Source organism: Vollenhovia emeryi, unplaced genomic scaffold (assembly GCF_000949405.1).
Source record: "Vollenhovia emeryi isolate VEMERY1.0 unplaced genomic scaffold, V.emery_V1.0 DF939128.1, whole genome shotgun sequence".
NCBI classification, from domain to species: domain Eukaryota; kingdom Metazoa; phylum Arthropoda; class Insecta; order Hymenoptera; family Formicidae; genus Vollenhovia; species Vollenhovia emeryi.
Window position 1 is genome coordinate 2,006,221 of NW_011967238.1, and position 10,704 is coordinate 2,016,924.

Here is a 10,704-nt window from a genome sequence, read left to right on the forward strand (position 1 = left end):
TACAGACAGATAAAGCAACCCAAGTAAAATTCCGAAGGTTACGGACTAAAATTACATAGGTTCCGTAGGTTATGGACTAAAATTACGGTTACGGTTAATGCTTTTTTACGTGCAAAGGCCTTTACTGTGATTGGTTAAAGCCTCCGCTACAATGATTCTCGGTTCTGTCTACAATGGTCGTAGTCGTAAGAATAATCGACTGCGATTGGTCAATTCTTATGCGACTGACTGAATTGACCAATCGCAGTCGATTATTCTTACGACTACGACCATTGTAGACAGAACCGAGAATCATTGTAGTGGAGGCTTGATACGGGCTTTACGCAAGTTACGCTCCATGTGAATCCAGCCTTAGCGCTTGCTAAGCGCTTTGCGCTCATTGGATTATACTTTCAGATCTGTGCTGAAATAGAGCTATTCTTCTAGATCTATCCAATCAGCATAAAGCGCTTATTAAGCGCTAACTTCTGCTGAACACAGCCATTGGTCAATTAGCTGGTTTACGAGCCGTGAATCTTGGTGAGTTTCGGGACGCTCTTGAACGCTCACTCGAAGCTGTCGTAAGTCGCAACGTGGTAGGGAAGTGGGGGAACGTCGCACCGTCCTGCCTCCCTGTCTGTTGGCACGTTTCTTCTAGCACGTTCGGAATTTCGGCCATTGGACCACCGCTGAGCCAACTTCGGTATTTGTCCGCTCAAGGTATACCTTTGACGAAATAACCACACGGAACCGATTCTCCCTCGATTCCCGCTTACCGTTTCACCAATATCGCGCGAGACACGTTCACGAATGTGCGTAAACTCGCCGATCGATACTGCATACGATCTGGCCGAGAATCGCACGTCTCGCGTGTCTCGCCGAAATTTCGAGGGATGATCGGTCCGTCGAAATTGTCGCGTTTAGCGACAGCGGCAAGCTGCTATTTCATTTAAAGACTACTGCGCCCGTACGTTTGGTTTCACACGGCGGGAGCACCTTCCGTTCGACTCTGCTGCGTCGTCTACAATGCGTGGAGCAAGGCTGATGGCAGAGAACAATCCGTAAAAGCTCAAGACTGTCTTAAGTCGTGGACGAAAGGGCCTGAGCAGATTGACTGTCTTGTACTCTTAAGACATAAGACAGTTATTGTGCGTTACCTCAAGACGAAGGCTTGAAACATTGTCTTAAGGTCGTCTTCAGAATATAAGACAGCCTTAAGACAATGTTTTATGTTTTAAGCCTTTGTCTGGAAGTAAGGCCTGGTCTACAATGAGTTGTTAGTCAGAAGTCGGAACCATATGTTGATCCTTTTCCTTTCTGGGTGGAAGAAAATGGACCGACATATAGTTCTGACTTACGACTAACAACCCATTGTAGACCGGGCCTAACGCACAATAACTGTCTTACGTCTTAAGAGTACAAGACAGCCATTCTGCTCAGGCCCTAGAGCTAGGCAGAGAAAAGCTTAAGCTGTATACAAGAGATTCACGATTTAAATGTTTCTCTGCCTCGCCTTACGGCTACGATCAACACAGTCGTAAGCGTTTATGGGTTCTGTCATCGGCCTAGGCCTGGCGTAAAAGCCGTATCAGACTACGGATTGAGATTGAGATTAGATTGAAATTTGACCAGTCACAGTAAAGTTTACTAATCTCAAGTTGAGTAACTTTTACTCTAATTTGTCAATTTTCTAGCACTGGCTGATGGCGTTCCGATTCACCGAGAGTAAACATAAGAGCTGATGTAGGAGTAAGAAATAAAATTGATTTCCTTTTATTCCTACTCCTTACCCAGGCTTAAGCCTTGTGTCCACGATTCAAGAACTGTGTCCAGGTTCTAGTTCCAAGAAATGTGCAACCAATCAACCTGTATCTTTGGTGGAAAAGCTGCAAGTTGATTGGCTACGCATTCCTTGGAACTAGAACTTGGGCACAGTTCTTGGATCGTGGACACAAGGGTTTACTCCACGCATTGTAGACGACGCATCCCAGATCATCTGGCAGTGCTAAAGTATGCAGAATATAAATTCCGTACAATCTTTTGTGTGATTATCTCGGACTGCGCCAAGTATCAGAGCGAGTGAGGCACTTGACCTCAAATTTGCACTACATTTAATACGTGTGTTTAAATATTTTGTAATTTGGAGTAATTATATAACACTTGTTATTTTTTATCCTCCCAACTCCAGTTAAGTTTCGGTTGGCAAACGATGGAGAGAATATCTCAGGGTCGGGTCAGTAGTTTCTATCTCGGTTCTCAGTTCAGATAACTAACAGGATTTGTTATCAACTTTCACTCACAAGTTTCTTATTAACCAAATTCGATTTGTAGATCGTCCGTCTATCTCAACTCAATTTGGAAAAGGGCTGTTTCGCACGATTATCATCTCTGTGAGATATTTGATTATTGGCAGCGCAAAGGATATATTTACTTGGAAAAGGTGGACAGTTGTGTCTGCAAATGTATCATTCGCGATCGTGGAAATTGTTGGTAAATATTGTATCACGCGCGGTTCTTGCGAACTTCGCGTGATACAAATTTCCGCCGAGGAGAAGGAATTGTTTGCTCCTGTTACGCAGCTATTTAAAACATCTTCGTTCGTGCAAGCTAAATGTTAATTAAATATTTTGGAGGTAATTCTTCAGTATAGCTCCAGCACCTCAAAAATCATAAAAATTAATGTCATTCGACGCGTTTTTGAACGAGAAACAACTTTTTCCTCAGGCCAAATCGGCGCTCTCTCTCGCGAAGCCCACACGTCAGACGTGAGGCTTGTTTTCTGCTGCTACGCTGGTGAACTAGTGCAATAAATTCGAGTAGGACAAGTATATTTTTTTCTAATTCTAGCTTACTGCGCTAATTCACCAGTGCAGCAATAGAAAACAAGCCCATGGTTTGGGTGGGATTATATCTTAAGGAAGTGGAGCCTCTCCGAAGGGGGGGGGGGGCGGAACGTATTGTCTCCACGCATACATTTCTCCACATAATTAAGTTTTCAGTCCACTTCGTTGGAGAGCGAGAGAAGGGCGAAACCTTACTAAAAACACACACACCCCGTGGGGAGGTGCAAGAGGGGCCTTCGGCTCCCTCTTCCCGCATCCACCCCGTCGGTAATGTGCGTGGACCTCGATATGCTTTGTTCACTCGCAAGCGAGGTCCACCCACTTGCACCTCCCCGCGGGTGTGTGTGTTTTTAGTAAGTACAACTCACCAGCTTGCAATTAAATAATTAATTTATTCCTAACGGTTCGTCGCTCCACGATTCTCTTAGTACTCGTAACGTGCCACAGAATCCAATATTGTTGATGTCTGGATTCTTCATTGCAGGAACATTTAACATCAGAATGTCAACGTTCCTTGGGCTTATCGACGAGATACCAGGCATCTCGGTGGATCGTTTTGATGGAGAGAACCGGAACTCCTCGGCGTACTTTCTTAGCCATTGTCATACCGATCATATGGAAGGCTTGAGCTATACGTTTTTCATGTATTTGATACAGTACAACAAGTACCTCTATTGCAGTCCTATCAGTAAAATTTTATTAGAATCTAAGTTTGGTGGTAAAGATAAGGGTTCCCTGTTAAATTTTCCCTGCATTAAGGCCATTGAGGTCGATGAAAAGTTCCTCGTTGAACATAAAAGCGAAGGCAACGTAGAGATAACTGATCTCTTTGTAACGTGTATTTCCGCCGGACATTGTCCCGGCTCTGTGATGTTTCTTTTCGAAAGACTGGATAAATTTATATTATATACCGGGGATTTTAGAATCAATACACGTGACTACAGAAAACTAAAGTCGTTGCACTATCACGTAGATTCCAATAGATTTCCAAAGAAGCTTGCCAAGATGTACTTAGACACGACGTTTCTGGATAGCGATTTCAGGTCTTTCCCGACAAGGAAAGAAACTATTAATGTGATGGGTAGAGAAGTGAGGGATTGGCTGAAGAAAAGCTCAAGGAATGTTGTTGTTCTAGATTGTTCTGCTACGTACGGCTCCGAGTATCTCTACAAGGAGCTGTCGACATTTTTAAAAGATCACATCAAGGACTCGCGTGTTCACGTTAAACATTATGTACACGAGAGCTATTGTCGCATCTCAAACTTGGAAAGTTATATTACGAATGATCCGTTGAGCGCGCGTATACACGCGTGTATGAAGAAAGGCGAGAGTCTGAAATGTCGCACTGACGTCCTCGAGGAGAACATATTAACGATTGTACCATCAGCAATGAAATGGAGGGGAGAGGACAGTAGTAAAATCGGGGAGTGGGATAAGCAGAAAGCACGGATGTATAACGTGTGCTATTCCGTGCATGCTTCTTATAGCGAACTTGAGGAATTTATACTATATTTCAAGCCAGAGGAAATATATCCTTGTGTATGCCCGAGCCACGAAAGTGGCAGAATATTTTATTTGTTAAATAAAATCAAAAGTAAAATTAGAAGATAAAAAGAGGAGGATGATACGGCTAGCCTTCTTTTATAATTGTAAAAGAAGGAAATTATACCAAATACATGTTAAATCCGTAAACGTCAAGTTAAAGTAAGCCGCCAAGTATCTGATGATAATAACACAATAAAGCTAATGAATAATTTGACTTTTGCGCTTAAGTTTAATTCTCCGATGATTGTATTAATCTTATAATTATGTACCACTAACAGATAAGTCACCGTTACGCTATGCTTTAAAGATTAAAGTTTGTATTTTGATAGAATAAAATATAATTAACGATATCCTTATTCAAACTGATTCTTGAGCGCAGTACGAGGTGGATGTAACTTGAAGAAGCACATTTACGCGTTCAAGTTGTACTCTTTTTATCCTGCTTTTCCTGTTTTCAGAAATTGATAGCATTTTTGCTTCGTAAAAGTTTTACGCCGAAAAGATGGCGACAAGGACCTCCATGCTGACCAAAGAAAAGGTATGGTTAGAAAAGCCAATCTACGACAGGGCAGAACGGCACTATTTTGAGCATCTCGCCAAGGTAAGGGAATTGTTGTTGCTGCTGCGAGCATCCACTGCTCAATAAATAAAAAGCGTTGTCGGCAGGGAATGGAATAGAGTAAAAATGTTTAAACACATAGATCATTGGGTAAATCGTTTACCTCCAATAACCATGAATATCAAGTATATAATACCGAGTTTTTATTTTTATTACTTAAACCATATCCTTCGAGACATTCATGATTCATCGATTGGATCTACTAGTCCCGATCACAGCATCCATAGCTAGCTCGCATTCGTTCATTCTCCTATGTTTGTGTATGCATCATGTTTGTGTTACTGTACAACTTGCTAACATTTCTAACACTTCTAACACACATACGCGGGAATATCTGGTGATAACAAAATTATCCCTCTGCTCTCTTTCTTCGTACTTGAGGTGGAAATTTTGCACAACGAGAAATTCTTTCTCAGCGTGATGTCAATTACTTGTGTATATTTTTTATAAACAAAGTAATAAAATTACATCCTAGTCTTTTAATGTTATGAGTCACGATTCTTTCATATCTGCTGATCGATCATTCAAGCGTTATACATCTAATGCTTATATTTCAACAATATTTGAAACACTGTACATGATTACATAAACGTGTCTACTTATAATGTCGAGTAGGAGCAGTTGTATGTATCGGTTGCATAAAAGAAAACGATTTTGTTTTTGCTTGTTGCGTTATTTGGAAGACGTTGATCTATACTTGCATAGCTTGGGACATGTTTCAAGGTGGTGTCTCGTAAGATCGCGGGAGGCTGCACGCTTAAGTCTGACAGTTCGATAACTGACAAGTGCCAAGATCTAATCAGTACTAATACGTTGAAATCTAAGGCGGAAAAGTCGAAAGACAACAAGCTAGCTCACGAGTCGAATGAATCGAATATGAAACGTTCCAAGTGCCAAGGGAGAAACGCGAAGATCAATAAAGACGCCGCGGACGTGTGCAACATGCAGAATAAAGAGAACGCAAAGACGAGCGAGAAATTCGATAACGCTTCTCCGTGCGAGAAATCGAAAAAGTATAACGCGAAAGAGGCTAAAGAGAAAAGGAACAAGGAAGATACGAGAAATAAAAATAGGGGAGGTGGAGGAAACGATGTCGGGGGAAATAAAGAAACTGCAGTGCCATTCGCGAGGAATAAAGAACAATTGCCCGACCAGGTATATGCAATCTGTGGGTTACTGTTCAGTGTATCTCGACACGATATATAGACGATATTTTCAGTTGACTTTCCGTTGATTTTATTTCATCGTACATGTAGAAAAGCGCGTCTGTTACGTTTCGCAGTTGAAAGAATGGCATCTGTTTCTTTGTTCCGTTTCATTTCCATCTTGCATTGAAGGCTTTATTGTAATAATGCGTTCTACCTGCTACAAATATGGTTTATGCATGTATCATCGCTAATAATGTCATTACATTCTTGGTTATTTAAATAACAAAGAAGCGCCTATGGTTTTCTCTCGCAAAAGACTTCAAATATATTATATATATATATTTTTTTAATTTGATTAACCGTTACTCTAAGGGTGGAGTCCCATGGACCGGAATACGCGGAAGCGGAATCAGCGGATCGCCAATCACAAAACCGTTTCGACGGAATTTTTGAAAGGGCTCTATCAGAATAATCTTGCGATTGGCGATCCGCTGATTCCGCTTCCGCGTATTCCGCTCCATGGGACGCCACCCTAACACTTTCGTCAAAGAATTTTAATTTTAGGTATTTTTTTTATTTAAAGATGCTTTTGAGCTTTCTAACGTTGCCAACTCTTAGGCTTGCTTAATAGTACTTACATTGTCAAAAAGTACATGGAAATACCTTGGATAATTGTCTGTTTCCCCTTTTGTGGACAATTTTTGGTACTTGTATTCGATGAATTCTCAATTGCACGTTTAATCACAAATGATTTAATAAGTTCCCCCGCATGTTTGCCTTTATAAAAATGTATACTAATAAAAACGTACTTACTTTAATGTGTAAGTACTATTGATTTTGTAGTATATTGCCGCATTTTTATATTAAAAAAATATAGTATCGTTCCACTTTTTAATACTTTCGCTATGTATAATACATGTTAATGCCTATCTCCACGTGTGTGCTAGCTTAGTATCTAGAAATGTATACTTGAAAACAGTTTGAAAATACGATTTGTATCCCTTATTTATATTTTCCATAAAAATAAAACTGTCTTCTTTTGGTAAAAACGTTTACTCGCTACATTTATCGCAAAAGAGTAGTGCTTGTATCTCTACTGTTATTCGAGATTATGTTATTCTATTTTTTTGTAATTAAAAAGAAAGAAATCTTTAGGAGTAGCAGAAAACCTCCTCTTGTTAGTAGATCCGAATCTTTAACTGATTTTGATTTTGTTAATGTTATTAATGTAAACTTTAGTGGAGATATGGCATGTAGTTGTTTCAAATAATCAATTTGGGTGTGTGAGCTTACTTTTAATCTCGGTGGATCTAGGGAACCCAACAGCCCATTTGCCCAATCTTGCCTGCTGTTGGAAATTTGGCCAATGAGGTTGCGAAGGCTCGGCAGCATATTAAACAATCTTTACTGTGTGTGAGTACTGCACTCTCTCGCTCTTTATACAATGTAATATTCACACAATCTGCTTAACTAATATAATAAATTATCACTTAAATCTGTTCTCGCATCGCCTTTCATCGCTTCTTAGGCATTTTAGAATATAAAACTAACCTTGCGAATGAGAAATGAATGTTAAGTGAAAAGAATTTTACGTTTGTAAAATAACTGTTAAATATTTCATGCCTTATCCACACGAAAATGTTGTACATTTACGTAATAACAATAAATTATTAACTATAAATATACTAATGCAACGTAGGAAGATTTCTTATAGTCACCAGTAATGAATAAAAATTGTAACGGGAACTTGTAGTCAACCCAACTGGCTAGTTGCTTTATTTAATTAATACAACGATTATTTTGTTGTATTAATTAAATAAAGCAACTAGCCAGTTGGGTTGACTACAAGTTCCCGTTACAACAAATACTAATGCAATCCTGTATTATTTATGAGGACATACTTCATTGAACGTTACAATTTTCATGGATAAAACTGGATGCAACAATTAAATTTATTTTTGTTTTGTCTCGCTAATTATCTTACTGCAAGAGTAAGAAGTATAATTTTTAGACCATTAAATCATATTTTTCAGATGGATGACATTGCAATAATCGCTCATAGCGCACATCAAGATGTTACACCTCGTGTTACAAAACTCGAACAGGAAAATGCGACTCTGCGATCTAGTATGTATATTACATATTATTTTAACTATTACAAGTATTATTGCGAATATTAGTTCTCTGTGTCGAAAAGTTCTATGTGAAAACTATCAGTAATAATTTATGAAAACTTCAGATAATTAATTTTTTTTAATAGGTAACGATTTAATACGTTTAATAATTTACATTTGTTATTTCTTGCGCTTGCAATTTAATGAAATATTTTTATAGGGTGCACATATCTGTTCTATGTATATGGTACTTTTAAATCACATATCAGCAAATTAAATTAATTATCATAATAATAATTTATTTTATTATGTGTATATAAGGGAAGACTATGTAAAAAATCGTATCAAATTGCAAAACTTCCTGCCGTTGTATCGATACACAGTCTTAAAGACAGAGAACATGTATCAAGGTTTGAAAATCTTTTTGAATAGTCATTGAGGACCTGCAGAGTACCATTGACAAATTGGTGAATGTTGTTGAAACTTTGGGAGGACGTGTGGCAAGCCTCGAAGCACGCGTACCTTACATAGCAGTTTGTCCTGCTAAACCCGAGGGACCAAAGCATGAGCAGAAGCAGAGCAAAGAAAAAGATGATGAAGATGTTGATCTGTTTGGTTCCGATTCAGAGGCAAGTGAGCAAAGACAGTAGAAATGGTATTAATTGGTCTCTTTGTCTAAGGCGAATGTTTAAGTTTAATTTCGTATAACACAGAAGTAACTAAACACTACACACTGATACTCTTAAACTAACACGATTGTTAAGATATGTAAATTTATATTTATGTACAATTGTGTAACATTTATTATTTGGCATACACCAGATATTCCCATAATACTGATTCATCCAATATTAGCACTTTTTTCACATTCATTATAAATCCAGTATATAATAGTGTTCCTTCGCGAATTATAAAATCCGTCTGTTTTTTTATTACTATCGCTTACGATGAAAATTCTTACTGCATTTGATTCGATAGGGAGAAGATGCAGAGGCTGCCAAAATTAGGGAAGAACGACTTGCTGCGTATGCTGCCAAGAAGTCTAAAAGTATGTAACAGCAGCTCAGTTGTCCACAATACATTATTATTAATCGACTTGTATCTTGCAGAGCCAACCATAATAGCTAAATCAAGTATCGTCCTGGACGTGAAACCGTGGGACGACGAGACTGATATGAAAGAAATGGAAAAAGAGGTGCGGAAAATCGAGATTGATGGTCTCCTTTGGGGTGCTTGTAAGTTTCCATAACATCTTTTGGTCGTTAATATCGCATGCGAATCCTATAATTAAGGTCTATTCTTTTTTCGTAGCTAAACTCGTGCCGCTTGCTTTTGGTATTCACAAACTACAGATTTCGTGCGTCGTGGAAGACGATAAAGTGTCGGTAGATTGGTTGACGGAACAGATCCAAGACAAAGAGGATTACGTGCAAAGCGTCGATATTGCAGCTTTCAACAAGGTGTAAAGAAACTAGAACTAAATTATAAAAAGTGCGCGGCAGTATAGTCAAAAATAAGCATGGGTCTATGTGCCATTTCTACATTCCGTTAGTAGTATTTGTAATCGAAAACTGTTTATATGCGCGTTTTGCCGCATTAAGTCAAAAGATAAAGATATTCTAAAACTATTTGATGTTACTACAATCTGACTGTCTAGAAGCTTGCAAAATATGAAAAGCAGATTCAACAGTAAATTTAGCAGATTTAGATCAATTATCACGTAATTAAGTCTATTTGATATTATTGACTCTCGTGGTAGTGTAAATGTCAAAATTTGTCTTTCTATCTTTTATTTATATATATATATAATATTTGAATAAATTGCAGCAGATTGTTTTTACTAAAAGTAAAGTTATCTTTTGCCATTTTATGTTCTCATATTGTTATCTTGAATAAAAAAAAACATTTGGCCAATGCAATACATATATCTAGTCATTTCTGATTTATAATTGCATATTGCAGAAATTGTTATTTAAATTTTAACCAAGAACATTGCCTATTCCTAGATCCATTTATCCACAGACGATTTATGTCATTTGTAAAGATTTAATGTTTAGTACATTTGAATTATATACGTATATATTTCAGGATTTTAAAATAGCACAACACACATTATTTATTACTGATAATGTATCATCATGTTGGTATTCTCTTTCATCGTGATAACAACCAAATTAAAACAATATTACTTAATGCCACATCTAACAAAATACTATATTGCGCAAGTTTGCATAAAAACATAAGTAATCTTGATTTCCTCACTATGCTGATACAGTTTTAACATAGAACACATATGTAGATATTAATAAGAAATATTTATTACTAGACATGAAATCTATCAACATGAAAAAGAGATAACCATTTTTGTTATATCGTAATTATTATGACAAAATTCTATCGTCACAATAGGCTTCCCAGAAAACATGCTTGTCTAAAAGACATCTTTAAGACATAAG

The 10,704-nt window shown here is 37.8% G+C and overlaps 2 protein-coding genes across 4 annotated transcripts; both read left to right on the top strand.

The window, feature by feature from the left end:
* Positions 1 to 544: 544 nt before the first annotated feature.
* On the top strand, positions 545 to 10,171 carry LOC105568626 (probable elongation factor 1-delta). 3 transcript variants are annotated; one of them, XM_012024443.1, is made up of 9 exons: positions 545 to 699; positions 4,826 to 4,968; positions 5,692 to 6,141; positions 7,449 to 7,547; positions 8,168 to 8,261; positions 8,681 to 8,877; positions 9,227 to 9,296; positions 9,358 to 9,483; positions 9,560 to 10,171. In XM_012024443.1, exons 2-9 carry the CDS (start codon positions 4,870 to 4,872, stop codon positions 9,712 to 9,714), a joined length of 1,290 nt encoding a protein of 429 aa, XP_011879833.1. In that variant the 5' UTR covers positions 545 to 699; positions 4,826 to 4,869; the 3' UTR covers positions 9,715 to 10,171. The 3 variants fall into 3 exon arrangements, with proteins under 3 accessions (XP_011879833.1, XP_011879834.1, XP_011879835.1); XM_012024444.1 differs by having other exon boundaries at positions 5,710 to 6,141; XM_012024445.1 differs by lacking the exon at positions 5,692 to 6,141 and having other exon boundaries at positions 549 to 699; positions 9,560 to 10,167.
* Positions 1,928 to 4,805, top strand: LOC105568625 (protein artemis). Its single transcript, XM_012024442.1, has 2 exons — positions 1,928 to 2,612; positions 3,307 to 4,805. Exons 1-2 carry the CDS (start codon positions 2,591 to 2,593, stop codon positions 4,431 to 4,433), a joined length of 1,149 nt encoding a protein of 382 aa, XP_011879832.1. The 5' UTR covers positions 1,928 to 2,590; the 3' UTR covers positions 4,434 to 4,805.
* Positions 10,172 to 10,704: the final 533 nt, after the last annotated feature.

Excerpts from the sequence above, each read along its gene's own strand:
- LOC105568625 (XM_012024442.1), top strand. The coding sequence starts at position 2,591 with ATGTTAATTAAATATTTTGGAG. Across the intron at positions 2,613-3,306 it reads GTTAATTAAATATTTTGGAG|GAACATTTAACATCAGAATG; the intron begins GTAATTCTTCAG and ends TCTTCATTGCAG.
- LOC105568626 (XM_012024443.1), top strand. The coding sequence starts at position 4,870 with ATGGCGACAAGGACCTCCATGCTGACCAAAGAAAAGGTATGGTTAGAA. Across the intron at positions 8,878-9,226 it reads TGTTTGGTTCCGATTCAGAG|GGAGAAGATGCAGAGGCTGC; the intron begins GCAAGTGAGCAA and ends TTGATTCGATAG. Across the intron at positions 9,484-9,559 it reads TGGTCTCCTTTGGGGTGCTT|CTAAACTCGTGCCGCTTGCT; the intron begins GTAAGTTTCCAT and ends CTTTTTTCGTAG.